We start from the raw sequence: 17,497 nt of genomic DNA, 5'->3' as shown, positions 1-17,497 counted from the left end.
GACTGAGCCACCTAGGTGCCCTAAGAAAAGTGATTTTTGTTTTTTAGCAGACAGACACATTGGAACTGGACGACTGTTCCCTTCAGAATAGTCAGAATGGTACTCTGCACTTAACACACAGGACACGGCTAGGCACTGAGAAGGTAGGCGCTCAATATATGAATAATTTTGGTGATGTCATTGCTTAAGGCATTTTTAGAATACTTTTGGTTATGTCCACCAAAGTCAAGACACAAGTTTATTTTAATTATCTTTAACAATAATTCTTAGCCTTAGAGGTCACTGCTTTAAGTTGTGTAATTCCTTCTTCCCAATTGTGTAACAAACCATAGAAAAGTACATAAAACATAGTTTGCATACATTTTAAATGTAAATTCAGTATATACTTAGAAATGCTAAAACCACAAATCAAATAGAAGATTAAAAAAAAAACCTTCCCTGGGATATGGATACACATCTATCAGTTAAAAAGATCATGTTTCTCAAGACAGGGACACACACACCTTTCTATCTTTGGGTTTCCTCATTCACTAACACTGCATATTATGTTTATAGTAATTGCCCCAAATTATCCAATTATTTGATTTTTGGTACTTACACTTTTAGATTTAGTTTGGACAGGGAAGAGAGAAAAGGCTTACTTACTAAAAGAGAAAAACTACTTCTTCAAACCTCATTTTTCTGAAGGCATTATAGACGGTATTAATGATGGACTGCCTTCAGGAATTTCTCTAACACAGGCCAATCTTTGTTCCACTTTCTCCCAACATGCCAGAAATAGTGTACCTCTTTCGCTGCTAACATATACACATTCACCTAGAGGACTCTTTACCTAAAGTCACACCTCGAATGAGGCATTCACAAGTTAATGTGGGGCTTGAACTCACACCTTCTGATCAAGAGTCACATAACTCTGAGCCAGCCAGGTGCCCCTGTCCCTGTAGTTTTAAGGAATCATACATATGGAGTTTCATGTTAAAGAATTTTTAAAGCTAAAGAGAAGGAATGTGGAGCCTGACACTCCAATTTTAATGCCTTTGATGGTTCCTCACCACTTGCAGGATAAAATCAAAGTTTGGTCAACACAGTACACAAGGTTCTTGATGGTCTGGCCCCTGCAGCCCTACCTCCTGCTCTTGCACTCAAACAGCCCGTATTCTGGGTCCTGAACCCAGCTGGCTGTGTCATGCCCTTGCACAAGCCAGTCTCTGTCTAAAATTTCCTTCTCCCCTCTGTGCATTCATTACAACCAAGCTATGATGTCCTCCGGAAAGCCTTCCCTCCAATCTTCTTCCCCTGCCTTATGCTAACCCTTTGCACTACACACTCCTGAAAACTAAACATTTGCAATGTTTATCCTACAATGCTGATCAATTTCAGCACAGGGGTTATCTTTACTCTTCATACTTTCAGCAGAGAGCCTGGCCTAGCATGCCCTAATTTAGGATTTGCTTTAAGTTGACAAGCTGCAGATACAATAAATATTTACTACTGATCATATTTAAAATGTAAACCAGTGTAGACTTTATATGTGCACTTACTCTTCATCTTTTTTAATTTTAATGTTTTTTATTTATTTTTGAGAGATGGAGAGAGACAGCGTGAGCAGAGGAGGGTCAGAGAGAGAGGGAGATACAGAATCTGAAGACAGGCTCCAAGGTCTGAGCTAGATATCAGCATAGAGTGCGATGTGGGGCTTGAACCCACAAACCGTGAGATCATGACCTAGGCCAAAGTCAGACGCTTAACTGACTGAGCCACCCAGGTGCCCCTTACACTTCATGTTTAATCAGAACCCTTCTTATCCAGGTTGGATACAGCAAGTGATTTTAACTTCACATCAGTTAGAAGATGTTCAAACCTGGGACACCTGGGGGGCTCAGTCAATTGAGCATCTGACTTCAGCTCAGGTTGTGATCTTGCGTTCAGGAGTTTGAGCCCTGCATTGAGCTCACCACTGTCAGCGTGAAGTCCACATCAGACCCTCAGTCCCCATCTCTCTCTGCCCCACCTCCGTGAGAAAAAAAAAATTTTTTTTACGTTGTCCCTCACTAGATATGGTAGAGTTTTCAGTCCTTACCACAGCAACTTGTTCCTTATTCTATGGAGCTAGAGCTTATGTGGTACCTCTGGTATGGCTTGCCCCCATCATCATCTTGCAGCTTTACTAGCTGAGGAAAGTGTTCCTGGACGTCCAGTTCCTGGTCTCAGATTCATTACACTGATTTTACTTCTTTCCCCTATAAGACATGAGATCTTTCCATCACCTCTACTCCAGAAAAAAATTCTACTGTACTCTTCTATGTGCCTAGTTGTTAGCCTGAATCATGCACTACTGAGACTTCATCATCTCAGTTACCGGAGTTATCACCTGGGCCTTATCTAACCAGCATCCACCAGACTTCAATGCAGGCATCAAAATTCTGATGGGAACCTGAGGCCTTGGAATAGCAACTTCCAATACCCAATCTTGGACCCTCACTTACTTGAAAGCTCATTCCATTTTATGTCCTATTGCTGGTAAAGAGGTGCTTCTGTTTCTCAATTCATGTTCAGAACAAAGAGATGGCATAGTCCTTACCAAATACTTAATCCATCACTTTAGAGAAAAGCTCTAATTTCCAACGGAAGGAAGGCAGTCTCTTTCTTTAAAATAGGGAGTCCTTATCATTAGGGGCACAATCCATATAAGGAAAAGACAAAATTTTTATCTTTATAAAAATGCTAAGTAGGGAAGGCTGTAAGAGTAACAGAAGTTGGGAAATAAATTACTTTTGTCCTTCCCAAACTGTTCCCATGTTTTACTATGATTTTCCCATTTTCTCACTACAATACTCTTATTTGTACTGCACTGATAAATCTACTTTCCTTTCCATGTGATTCAGTATGCAATATATTTTGTCAAGTGTGGCCACAATACTACATGTTTACTGAAAAGGGAGAAAATTAATTTTCTTAAAGTTAAGCAATTTCTAGGGCACCTGGGTCGCTCGGTCAGCTGAGCATCCAATTTCAGCTCAGGTCATGATCTCACAGTTCATGAATTCAAGAACTACATCCAACACCCTGCTATTAGGATAGCGCCCGCTTCAGATCCTGTTTCCCCCCAACCCGGTTGCCTCTCCACCAGACTCTCTCTCAAAAATAAACATTTGGGGGGACCTGGGTGGCTCAGTTAAGCATATTGTTTTCAGCTCATGATCTCCTGGTTCACGGGTTCAAGCCCCACATCAGGCTCTGCACTGACCTCATGGAGCCTGTTCAGGATTCTCTCCCCCGCTCTGCCCCTCTCCCATTAGTTCCTTTTTTCTCACTCTCAAAACAAACATGTTTAAGCAATTTTTAAGACTGAAAAATCATCCTGGTAATGGTATAAAGATCAAATACCACATCTCTTTCACTCTAAGTTTATAGATACTTACTTGATCCTTAATATTTAGAAGAGGTATCAGCAAACCACTGCCCCCAGCTGGCCAGCTTCATTGCAAAAGACACATCTATTCATTTAGTTACTGTGTCAAGTTGCAGAGTAGGTGCAAGATGACATATGGCCAGAATTGTCTACACTTTACAGACTTTATAGAAAGTTTGCAAACACCCAACTGAGAAAGTATCTTTCAAAATTAAACTGTATACATCTTAATAGGTGGCATGAAACCTCTATTTACATATATACAATGGTCTCTTACTATGCAACACATAGTATTGATAGAAAGTATCTTTCAAAATTAAACTGTATACATCTTAATAGGTGGCATGAAACCTCTATTTACATATATACAATGGTCTCTTACTATGCAACACATAGGTTTAGGTTTTATCTATTTTGCAAAATGACTCTACAACTCATGCTAGTTTGCCCTTTTCTCAGTCATTAAAGAAAACATTAAAATGGAATTAAGGCTTTGATGACATAAGTATACTCCCTACTGAAAAAGTATACTTACATCTAAATAAAAATGCCATTACAGAATCCTAAGCCCCTTATACTAATGTTGGCACCTATAATCTTTCAAATCAGTGCCACCTGAACTCACTGCCTTTCTTTCCTGATAAAAATGTCCATTTAAGAAGGGACGTCTGGGTGTCTCTGGCAGTTAAGCATCCAACTTTGGCTCAGGTCACAATATCATGGTTTGTGAGTTTGAGCCCTTGCATTAGGCTATTGACACAGAGCCCACTTGAGATCCTCCTCCTCTTTTGCTCCTCCCCTACTCATGAGCACACCTTCAAAAATAAATACTAAAAAATAAAAAAAGGTAAGCTGAAAGAAAGGTTATCTCTCACCCCAATTCACCAGCCCATTATCTGTTCATCTTTAGCATCCCAGAAAAAGAGGAGATAAGTGTAGTGGGGGTAGCTAGTCAAACTCCAGCGAAGAACTGTTACTTCCACAAAAAGCATAATGTGTAGAATTAAATTCTCAAAGATTTGAAAGCACTGAACCCCATCTTTGTAATTAGTGCACAAGGAAAGGATTTACCATTAAAAGTACAATGATTACATTTCAGGAAACTGGTAAACCTCATTTCAAAGATTACATCAGATGGAGCATAACTTATAATTGAACATAATGCCAAAAAAATGAAGCAGATTCTAACAGCTAAATTTTAGTTCAGAGATCTCACCCAAATGTTTCTCATCATAGCATTTAGAATAGGATCTGCCTGTGTAATCTAACATGTAATCTTAAAAGCACACTACATGCTCCTTGGAGCTTCCTGTTGAATAACATGGTGTTAAGCAGTGAAAAATCAGCTAAAAATTACACAACAGCTATGTGCCCAGGATTTACACCAGGTGCTCGCCATGATTTTTATCCTCATAGTAAGCCTTCAGGATAACTCTTCAAGATATTAACATCTTAAAGCAGTAAGTATCTGGATTAAAATAAAAGATCTTAAGGTGCAAAGCTAGTTTTCAAACTCGTGTGTGACTATTTCCACCATATTACTGCCTGTCAGTATGTGAGAGCCACCATTTTTTCAGCTATTTCTAGTGACACCAATCTACCGACAAGTTTGGGAACTGCTACTCTATGCGCTCTTATGCATACCAAGAGGACATTTGCACTCAAAATGCCACAGAGGTGTCCTTCCAAAAGATCTTATGATTTGACATGCTATAAATTGCAATTATTGTGCCAGATTAAGTTTCTACAAAACAAGTATTACATAAAGTGTAGCAGGTGGAGTGAACTTACCAGATAAGAAAAACTCAATTACAAACCTTTTAAAGTAGGTATTTACTGACTTACACTTTTCCAAGCTCTTAACTAAAAACTTTTCAGGTCCACTGTCCCAAAGTGCCATATTTTATAACTGCATCTCTTCTGGAGCATCATTTTTTTAAATTCGAGCATGCAGTCCTAAAGCAAGGAAACAATTAATATTAAAGAGCAAAAGAGAAGCTTCTCTGCAGTACTTGGGAAAGGGATTTTTCTATTGTTTGACATGCTCCACCCAACCTACCTCCACCATGGCCAGGTGGGCACTAGACCCTCCAGAAATAAAAGTATTAAAAAGTCGTGGGGGGCCTGGGTGACTTAGTAGGTTGAACGTCTGCCTTCAGTTCGGGTCATGATCTCATGGCTCACGAGTTACAACAGCCCTACATTGGGCTCCCTGCTGTGCACAAAGAACCCGGTTCATATCCTGTCCCCCTCTCTCAAAAATAAACTTAAAAACTTTTTTACAAGCTAATATCCAGCTCTCAATTAGTGATATCCTATTATTTACATATCCTAGTAATAATTATCATGTAATAAAAGCCAAAATAAAATTAAAATCTCATTTTAAAGAAAAACTTCAAAGGGGTGGGTCTTTTCTACTCCAGGTACCTAGACTCTAATAAAAGCACTTCTAAATCATCTTTTATAAAGTTGTGAGTAGGAGATTATGGAGTAATTAGAATGTGATGCCAAGTTAATCATAGGTTTTTAAGGTCAAAAACAAGTCATTTCTGACATATTCCTAAGTAAGTTTAAAATGTGTTCATATAACCATATTCTAACAACAGTACATAATAAACACTAGCAAAAGGAACTTAAAGTATTTGTATATAGGAATCAGGCCCTTCAAGACAGTGAATTTTAATAGTTAATACAAATCTTATGTTATCAAATCAATATTATTTTTAGGTTAACATTCTACATTTATTTCAACTTCAATAGAAATATTTATGGAAATATAAATTATTCTAATATTTATCTTAATATAAAGCAAATAAGATACAATTTTTGAAATGCTATTTTAAACCCATTACCATAAGATTTTTGCTGATTAATTACATTTCATACCAAAAAACAGGGGGCAATGAGAGCAGGGAGGTAGTAATAAGAGGGAAGGATTACAAAGGAGAGAACACAAAAAAAAACTTCTGGGGGTGACAGATATTGTTCACTACCTTGATTGCAGTGATGGTTTCACAAGTCAAAACTTATCCAATTGTATGTTTTAAATGTGTAGTTTATGTCAATTTATACTTTAATATTGTGGTTTGTAAAAAAACAACCTGCTACAGAGAAACAGAGTATGAAGCGGCCCAAAGTATTTTTTTTCTTTTTTTCAGAATTCCCTGGCTGATTTCAGAGTTCAAAAATTCCACAGTAGATGTGCAATTTAACTAGTTTCTGTACTTATGAGTTCCCTTTCAACTACGGTCCAAATTCTTTCCCAGCTACCCATTATTCAGACAACAAGTTACAATAATGCTGAGCTTTAATGGTTCTACTGAAATACATGTGTACGGATCCACCAGCTCAATAACCAAACTTGTTGATGCCATCATTAGAATAACCACACGACTATACCTTACACCATCTTATAAAAGGTATAAACTACTAAACGCATTCCACATCAATGTGTGAAAGCACAATATACATTACTTAACTGCTGATAAATGAGAATTAAGGCCAAAAAATTTATCTGAATATAAAGCAGAAAACGCCAGAGCATTTTTAAGAAATCTTTCCTGAAGGCTATACTGTGGACACAGTAAGGTAGATTTTAACATAAACCACACTTCTCAGGTCCCTTCTAACTATGTTAGCAAACACATTTTCCATCTGATAAACTTCATTAATCTGTTAACCAAATAGTGCAATCTGAAAGTCCCAAAGACATTCAATATGTGATACTGACAAAGCTCTGTCAAAACATACTTCTTAGTTCTCTTACGGCCGTAACACTGTATTTAACTTTTGGTGACTGGATGGTGTTGTGGCATATTATATAGCAAATATCTATTTAAAAGAGAACTTGAAGATACATTTAATACTTTGTTACCACTCTAACTCATCCTCTGGGTTCTGTGGGGGTAAAACTGTGCTTTTGTTTTTCTTAAAATCCTCCATCACCAACAGTCTCGGTGTGAACAAAAAATCTGGCTTCTGTTGAAAGCTGGGGAGTCTGGGCAAGATTCTGAGGTAGAACAGCAAAAAACACTGCAGCCTTCTGAGTAAATACAATTTAAAACATGAAAAAAAAACTTGGAGAATTAGCTTACTGACCTAAAACCTACATTTTTGCTCTGAGATTACACTCTTTACAATCAACATATATTTAAACATGGATGGAAATGGGATGAGGGAAGCTAAAAGCAAATGCAGGTAAACAAAAACCAGAAAAATCAAAATACAAATATACAGAACCAAGTTATTCTTCCAGTCAGCAATGAAACAAATGATTCTAAAATTAATATGCAAGTGAAAAATAAAGTGACTGTTTAACATTCATTCAATAAACTTGTTAAGCATTTGATAATAAAAAGGCTAATTTCCATAACTTTCTTTTTCTAAACTAAGAAAGTAATCACTATCTTTAATGAAGAAAAGTATAACTTTGTTTTAATACGTAAATAAAGCACATTGTGTTTAGAGACCAATACCTTGAACACTACAGAGAACGACAATATTCTGAAAATCCAGTTTATTTTCCATGTGTGGACAGATCCAGTCAGTGTGATCAGTTTTTCTGCATGTGTAATAATTTATCAAAATAAGTTTTCCCACAAGACTCTTCCATCAACTCTGAAAGTCCTGGTCTGACAACATATCCAAATAAAATTCTTGAAAATCATCTCTTAAAATTTGGAAGAAAGTGTGTCAAGTCTTTCCTGTAACGTTTACTGAACTACAAATGGCTAAAGAGCAATTTATGTTTTTAAAGGTGACTAGTACAACACTTGAGTTCAGGAAATTAATGTTTTAGTGCACTTTGCTCCAGTTTTAGCCAACATGCTACATTGTCCTTTGGGGTTGGGGGTGGGGGAACAAAGTGGACTTGAGGATTTCCATTGTACGAAAAGATATGACTTTGCAAGCAAACAGTGTAAGCTGCCTTTTTTCTTAAGACCTGGACATTTTAAGACAGAAGCTTTGCAAAACATTACACAATTTTTTATTATTAAATGAGAAAATCTCATTTGTTACATCGTCACATTGCTAGTCAAAGAAATGCTGCAGTGATGAAGAAAGTCAATGTTGGATCAACCAAAGTCCTCATTTCTACAACATTCATTTACAAAGAAATAATGTTCAACACAGCCCAAAACAACATTCTTGGTTTTCTTCATAGTGAAGTCCCTCAAAGAAATCATCTTCTAATGGGGTATTTTACTACATAAATTATAGTTCTTCATTTTACAATTCACCCCAAACTGCATGAGAGATGTATCACACTAAAATTTCTAAAGCTGTTAGGAAATCCTTCACACATCGTCATCATCTGATGTGTCACTGCTACTTGTCTCTGTGTCATCATTCTCAATAGTGGGTTTGAAAGTGCTGTTTTTCCAGGGTCCAAACTTGAAGTCACAGATCAGGCCATTTTTCAAAATACCATTTTTCCTCAGACCATTCTTCTGTAACTAAAAGATCAAAAATAAGTAAATTAGATAAATAATCTATCCTCCCGGTGTAACTTCTAAATTAAAATTACTGTAATAATTCAATGTAACCATGAATACATTAATAAAATTGTATTCTACCCTAAAAATTCCATATGGTATCATTTCCATCATTCTGGAAAACTAGTTAAAAACAGGTAATTGATCCAACTGTACTAACAAAGTATTTCCCAGGAATAAATCTGTACCTTTGAGAGAACCACAATCAACATCTAACAAACCAAAAAAACAAAAAACAGTAGTATGTATGATTAGTGTAGTAGAAAGAACACAAATTGTAGATGCAGAGAGGGTAGTGCAACTATCACTTGTTAAGCTACTAATAAGCACTCCCAAATTTTCATTTCCTTAAGTGAAAGTTGTAATAAATACCCTCAGATGCCAACCAGAATATAATCAACAGCCATTAAGCTTTAGCCATTTTTATTATTCTGATCAAACTAGGCTATTAATACACCCAATAAACCACTTTATTCATACTTTGTGGAATAAGTAAAATAGAAACTATTGCAGTACTTAAGTATTCAAGTAAGGTGCACAAAATAACAAAATCAAACAGAGCCCTTTGCTTAAAGAGATTCTACTACTGGGGGAAAAAATTCAGTCTTCTCTTTCTGAAAATGAGCAATCAGAAATAAAAGGGTTAGTATGGTAATAAACAAGAACTGGGTCCAAAGATCACATATTGAAGAGGGGGATCCAAATTAGAAGCAATTAAAAGACACGAAATTAATAATGCTAGCATACACTCTCTTAGCTCTGGTCTTTTGAATTTCTTTTGACAGAAAAGGAGACTGATAATTTACACCAAAAATCTTTAAATACAACCTTCTTATAGAATCCTACTATATAACAGCACTAGGAACTGTTTGGAAGTGTGCCTCCTGTATTCCTGTTTATAATGAAACAACTGTCAGCTCACAGATTGAAATTTCAAATCCTGCTGATTCTATGTCAGATCTCTTAATCTCATCAAGACCATTTCTATCATTCCTCTACTTTAGGCCCTCATTTATCCTTTCTCTAATTATTACAATACATTCCCAATTATTCTGATTCTAGTTTTCTGGTGTACACTTCCCACTATACCTGTACTTCCTCATGTACAAATGACTGTTTCACACCCCTAAAAAACCTTCAAATTTTTCTAATCATAGAACACAATATATACTCCTGACATGGCATATACCACCTTTATAAAAGGACTCCAATATATTTTCCAGCCTTATATCTTGTTTAAAGACCGAGGCTATGAAATCAGCCAGATTTGGGGCTCAACTTCCAAGTCCTCTACTAATAAACTGTTACCACCTAGAGAAAATTACACAACCTCTGTGCACCTTAGCTTCATCATCTATACAGAGGGACTAATATCAGCACCTACTTCATATAAATGGTATAAAAATACACTTAGCACAATAGCTAGAAGGCATTAAGAGTTCACAATACAATTTTATTTAAAGTAGGAGGCCATGTAATTTATCATTCAAATGAGAGCACTTTTGAAAATGAAAAGTGAGCACTTACTATTAGTAATTACAGCAGAATACCATAAACTGGGACTCTGTAGGATAAGCCAGGACTTAACACTTACCCTATTACTATTGCCAGATCTTTCGTTAGAAACTTTCTGATCTATGTTCCAGCTACTGTGAATCCCAACATATGCTCTACTCGTTACTTTCTGCCTTTGTTCACTCCTTACAACAGGAATGTCATTCCCTTATCTTACCTGTCAAAGGCCAATTCAAATCCAACTCCTCAGTTATACTCTCCCAAAATACAGCTGGAATGAATGCCTAAATTAATCCCAGGAATAGAAGTTCTTTTTGGGCAAAAGTCTTGTTTCTTTTCCAGCATTCTAGGTCAGGGCCTGGCATGTAGTAGGCACTCAAAAACCATCTGATGGATTTACATGACACTGACGCAGCAAATACCGTGGTGCGCTCTCGCTCGCTCTCTCTTTCCTGCCCTCAACCTTAAATGTTCTGAAAACTATCACATTTGTCTTTATGTGGAATACCTCTTACCCTCATTTAACTGTCATTCTATGAAGGAGCTCAACTATGTAAAGTCCATAACATCTTGGGCATAGTGACTACTCAGTGTTTGCATTTGCTTGAAATCAGATTCTCCTGGTATCAGATAAAACACAATCCTTTTATAAATAATATAAAGCCCTAATGATTTTTTAGGCATCTAAATGTAAAATGAGAGGTCACTGTTAATATAAATGTATCCACATCCTTATCACTCGGTTCGGGAAAGCTTATACTTCCATGCCACTGCTCTTCAACATATAGTATGCACAAAATTTTTATTTCATATTATATTACCACATTTTTAGTAAGATTTTTCTCTACCTGCCCCAGTTATGACTAAGTTTAAAGCCAACTATCTCAGTCAGACAATATCTGTATTCTTTGCATCTAATGCCTTATAGTTATCACCAGGTTCTGGCACCTGGTGGATTTCTCTTGAGGCCTTCTCCAGATTCCGAACAAATTATTTAGAGAGATTCGCCAACTGGTAAATCCATACAATGAGTAGCACTCACCAAACATGGGTGAATTTCAAAGAAAGGAAAGCAGCCAAATCTAAGACTATATAATGCTTGGTTCAATTAATAAAACATTCTAGAAGCAAACAGTAATGACAGGAAACAAATCAATGTCTGCCAAAGACTAGAAGTGGAAGTAAAATAACTGAATGCAAACAGGGATGATGGTTTACAAAACCATACACACCTGATACACCTGTCAAAACTCAGGCAACTCTACACTTAAAGTCAAACTTTTGTGTGTAAAATATACAGTACAATAAACTTTAAAAAAATCCTTCACAACTATCACTTATCTTTAACTTTACAACCATGATGTGAATAGGTGACTAAGAACTTATGAATAAAAAATTTTAATTGGGAAGAAATATGAAATTGGAAAATACTTAAGTAAAATTATCTGTTCACAGATGACATGACCATATATGCAGAACATCTTAAAGATTCCACACAAAAACTGAAAACAAAAATAGCAGAGCTGCACAGTGAAGATCCATACACAAAAGTCAGTTGGATTCTGTTACAATAAATAATCTGAAATGGAAATGAACAATTCTCTTTACCATAGTGTTAAAAAAGAAAGTATGTAGGAATCAGTATAAGGAATAAGCTTAGCCAAAGAAAGCAAAAAATTTCCACAAAGCAAACTATAAATCATTGCTGAAAAGACCAATAAATGTAAAGACATCCTATACTTCTGGTTAGAAGACTATTACTAAGATATGAATATTACATCTAAAGCAATCTATAGGTTAAATGCAATCCCTATCAAAATCCCAAAGGTATTTTCTGCAGAAATAGTAAAACTCATCCTAAAAATTCATCCTAAAATTCATATGGAATCTCAAGGGATTCGAAATAGACAAAATAATCTTTTTAAAAACAATGAAGTTGGAGGTTTCATGCTTTCTGATTGTAAACTTATTACAGACTTGCAGTCATCAAACAATGTGATACTGGCATAAAATCAAAGACCAATAGACCAGAAAGCCCAGAAATAAATCTTTCCACACACAGTTGATCTTTGAACAATGCAGGGGCAGTTAGGAGCACCAACTCCCCTCCTAACACAGCTGAAAAAAATCCATGTATAAGTTTTGGCTTCCCCAAACTTAATTACTAATAGCCTATTGTTGACTGGAAGCCTTACAGACAACGAAAAGTCAATTAACATATATTTAGTATGGTATATATTAGTTACAGTACTCTTTTAATAAAGCTAAAGAAAACGTTAAGACAATCACAACAAAAAAATACATGTACAGTACTGTCAAGAATGTACATATAAATGGACTTGGGCAATTGAAATCTGTGTTGTTCAAGGGGCAACTGCATACTCAAGTGATTACTGACAAAGTTTTGAGATATCCACATGCAAAAGAATAAAGATAGGTCCTTGCCATGCAAACAGAAAACTAACTCAAAATGGAACCAAGATCTAAATGTAAGAACCAAAACTACAGAACAATGAGAAGAAAACACAGGGTAAAAACTTTAATGCCACAACTCAGCAACAACCTGATTTAAAAATGGGCGAAGTATTTGAATAACATTTCTCCAAAGAGGAAACACACAGGAAGTACATGAAGAGATGCTCAACATCACTAACCAATACAGAAGGGCAAATCAAAACAACACACAATGAGATACACACTTGAAACCATTAGAATAGCTACTATCCATAAACAAATTCTTGAACACCAATGGTGGGAATATAAAATGGGATGGCTATAGTGTAAAAATAGTATGGTAGTTCCTCAAGTTAAACATAGATGAGCATATGATCCAGCAATTCCAATTCTATCAAACATTTCCTAACACTCTTTCAAAGAAGAAACTGAGACCAAAACAAAAACAAAAACAAAACCCAAAAACAACAACAACAAAAAACCAACTCGGAAAAAAGAAACAAGATGTTTTAGAACACTGAATATTTTTATGAAAGGAAAAGGATAAAAGGTGAAGCCATTTGGGAAGCTACTGATATTTGACTTCTTAGACCCATACTATTAAAAAAAAAAAAGTTCTAGAACGTGACAAATCATAGACCTACTATTTACACTAATTTCCAAGCACTGCAGACCTATTTAAAACAAAGGCAATTCTGGGGTGCCTAGGTGGCCCCTTCTGTCCTCATTTTGGCTCAGGTCATGATCTTGCAAGTTCATGACTTTGAGCTCCACAAAGGGCTCCACACTGTCAGTGCAGTCTGACTTATACTGTGATGGCCAATAAATTCCTAAGTAGGAAATTCCTCAAAAAATGCTTTATATGTTGTTCTGATTAAGAAAAGACAATTTAAAATCAACTTGTATGATTTAGGTCTTTTTACCTGTTCACTAATAACTTGGAATTCTCTCATTTCATCCTCAGTTAAGGGAGCACATGTTTCATCATTTTCACTGTCTTCTTGCCAGCCCATCTCCTTTAGTAACCTGAAAAGAAGGTAGAAAATAAGTAAATTAGAGCTTCACCCAAATAGGATAATTCCATTTATATTATGTGCAAGAAAACATCATCCAGATCTATTATACACAGTTCTCAAAAAATGTAAAAAAGAAACTGTAACTCTTTCTGAAAGTGAGTTGGTAAGCTTAAACCCCATTAACCTTCAAAATACACTGCACAATTGCTTTACCTTATTGTCAGAGGTTCTCTAGGCTGGAAACTTGCAAAACAGTCTCTAGCCTAGATACTGCAAATATTTTGCTAAGTTCTTACACTAAAAGTAAAAGCAGCACTCCTCATTTTCATTAGCACCACAACAATCTATCATATTCTTAGCTACTCATTACGTTTTTTTACTTTGAGGACAAAAGATTGGGTTATCTTACCCCCTACCTTGCATTTTACAGTGTATTTATCTGTTGATATCACCTGTCATCAGCCTTAACACATAATTCAATTTGAAAGAGGTATTATGCTCTACAATAACAGAAAGGCAACTTTTTTAAAAGCTCTTAACTAGGATCCAAGTAAATAATTAATAGGTTGTTCTCTTTTCCTTCCATCTTTAAAGAAAATACCTCCACCTTAGGCAAAAGTCCCCCCTTCCCCCCCACCGGCTCCCTCCCCACCCCAAAAAAAGAAGAAGAAAGTAACATAAATCAACCACTTTTCTCCAGCCAGGCAACGACCACCACCATAGCCATAGCTGATGCATCTGACAACAATTTCAATGTTTCAGCTTCTAATATGGCACATGTATTATCTGACTGTACTGTTTTTTTTCCAATTAAAAATACTTTATTTATTTTTAAAAATAGTTTGTCAAATTGGTTTCCATATAACACCCAGTGCTTCTCCCCACAAGTGCCCCCCCCCATGACCATCACCCTCTCTCCTCCCTCCCCCTCCAGTCCACAGTTGTTTTTTAGTAATTATCTCACCTGAATATTTGTTACTCTATTTATGCCTACTCATCTTTCAACTTGAGTCTGCCACAGGGTCTTGTACCTTTTCAAATCATCTCAGGTATCAATGCTCAGAGAATCTGAACGAAATTTAATACTACACCCATATTCTACATGTAAGATCACAGAAGTAAAATAACTTACCTACCTGATGGCAAAGAAGGAAACAGAATGGTATCCAGCGTCCCAAGTTAGTATATATTGCATCAAACCCTCCAGACCAAAATGTCACAGTCATCGTTATTTACTATATCTCTCATTCCTTTTAATCACTTAACACTTCTTTTCTAATACACTTTCTTCACTTTTTAATCTAGATGGCTTCCCTGTGGAAGGGTATTTCTATTCCCAATGCCAATCAGTCCAGAGTCTACAGATTTAGATTGGTAAAGTAATTAACACTTTTGCTAGATACTTGTTTCACTATTAAAAACTGAATGTTAGCCAAACAATAAAGCAAACACAAGTTATCTCAAATTGTATAAAAGACAAGTATTGCCAAATGTCCATTCTCACATCTTTCCCCTTCCTTCTAGAGGGTGTACCTGTTAACTCTTCCTGAAGTAGCTTTCAAAACAATGTTTTCCACAGTTAGGAATAAACTGTGACTGTTAACTGTATCTTTGCTTGTTGTTAGCGTTTCTCCTCATGCTCTTTCAAACCATTACCAAATCACCCTTACACCACTTTCACACTAACTACACACTGTTTCCAATGGCTCTCCACTTCCTAAGAAACAAACTCCTTAACTTTAACACCATGACCACAAATTCAAATCTCATATTAGAAAAAGCATAGGTTTAGAAGCAGAAGACTTGGGTCACAAACAGGTGTAAGACAAAGGTAAATTCCTTCACTTTCCTGAGTTATTTCTTCATCTGAAGCAATGAGGGTACGAATAATGTCCAAGGCCCTACCTTTAACATCATCTCTAATTCCACTAAGGACTATACTGTCAAGATACTCCACTCACTGTTCCTAAAAGAGTTCCTTCTTCCAAAATGACTATCCAGTTATCCATATTAATAGAAGAATGTTTTACCTTTATTTAATTTAGCTCTGAATTACAACTTTCTGACTGGTACTCAAGCTATGAGATTTACCCCAAATGCTCCCTGAATTTCTCTGGCACTCATTTTGTGCTAATTCATTTGAGGCTTGACAACAACTACCCCTCTAATATTCAAGCTATCCTCACTATCTGGATGATATATTGAAACTTGACAACTGGGGCACCTAGGTGACCAAGTCAGTTGAGCATCTAACTCCTGGTTTCAGCTCAAGTCATGATCTCATGGTTTCCGAGTTCAAGCCCCATGTCTGGCTCTGTGCTAAAAGCGCAGAGCCTGCTTGGGATGCTCTCTCCCCCACCCATCTCTCTGCCCCTCCCCCATTTATGCGGTCTCTCGTGCTCTCTCACAATAAACTTAAAAAAAAAAAAAAAACCTTGACAAAATTTAAAATGCCATATTTTTCCTATTTCATATTTTCTATAATTCTTCATTTTATATTTTAGTTTACACATGTGAACAAAAAGATTTTCATCCTTGTGAACCATATTGCTGACACCTGGTTTGTTAAATTCAATGTAAGTACTTATTACATGCATAACTTAAGAATCAGAGTTTACAGGAAATCCGAAGCCATGGAAAAGAAATACATTTCACTTCCTTTTCAAAGAAATAAAACCCAAAATTTACAAGAAGCCATTAACTTTGTTACCTAAAAGAAATGTATTAATATATATCTGTAGAACACATACAAAACATATACTCTATCAAGCAGAAAACTTAAGCTAAAAAATTTAAATTAAAATGATTCCAGGTGCACCTGGGTGGCTCAGCCAGTTGAGTCTGACTTCCATTCAGGTCATGATCCCAAGGTTCATGAGTTCAATCCCTGCCATCAGGCTCTCTGTGCCAAGACCACCTCAGATCCTTTGACCCTCCCCCACCCATGCTCTCAAAAAATGAGTAAACATTTTTAAAAAATAGAATAAAAGGTTTCCAGTATAGTTTCAAAAAGTTCACTTCTTTTTATTGATTTGGGTTTTTAGCACATAGGACATTTCCACAAAATAATATTAGCTCTTAAAAAAAAAAAAGACATATATAATTAGTCATTTAAATAGTCATCACTGATAATCTCCTTAATGCAGCATAGGTTCCCATGCTACCTCCCTACAGTTTATTCCAATTTAGAATGTTCTCTTCTTGCTCTATTTAACTTAGTTCCTAAATCCTATTCTATCCATTTTCTCCTGTTAAGTCACCCGCAGAGGACCAAACATCATTGAGATGTGAACTTCAAGTTTCTCTTCCCAGTCTTCATGAATCAAAGAAACCACCAAAATACTCCTTACACTAAGTATAACTGCAGATGAAGAAATAATTAAGAGTTAAAACGAAAACATTCATTATAGGGGTTATCAAGAATATTTTCTAACAAGTACAGCTCAACTTTTTTTTTGGTTACAAAATACTGAAGACAAACATGAAAATCAAAAAGTAAAAAAAAAAAAAAAAGTGTCAACTTTTTACCACAGATAGATTCTACTTTTTTACCTTTAATAGATTCTATAGGTAAATAATTTACCTATATTTTATCATCTATGCTG

General features: G+C 36.0%; 1 protein-coding gene across 3 annotated transcripts in view; it reads right to left on the bottom strand.

Moving 5' to 3' along the window:
- Nucleotides 1-7,913: 7,913 nt before the first annotated feature.
- The window catches only part of GPBP1 (GC-rich promoter binding protein 1), a 76,525-nt gene continuing 66,941 nt past the window's right edge, over nucleotides 7,914-17,497 (bottom strand). For all 3 annotated transcript variants that reach the window (XM_029942266.1, XM_029942267.1, XM_029942268.1), the window contains 2 exons: nucleotides 13,800-13,902; nucleotides 7,914-8,868 (listed from right to left, as the gene is read on the bottom strand). In XM_029942266.1, the coding sequence (XP_029798126.1) occupies nucleotides 8,710-8,868; nucleotides 13,800-13,902 (262 nt within the window). In that variant the 3' untranslated portion in view covers nucleotides 7,914-8,709. The remainder of the gene's footprint in view (nucleotides 8,869-13,799; nucleotides 13,903-17,497) is intronic.

The sequence above is a fragment of the Suricata suricatta genome, chromosome 6 (genome assembly GCF_006229205.1).
Source record: "Suricata suricatta isolate VVHF042 chromosome 6, meerkat_22Aug2017_6uvM2_HiC, whole genome shotgun sequence".
Lineage (NCBI taxonomy): Eukaryota > Metazoa > Chordata > Mammalia > Carnivora > Herpestidae > Suricata > Suricata suricatta.
Note: the sequence above shows the minus strand (reverse complement) of the source record. Positions and strands in the feature narration are given on the sequence as shown.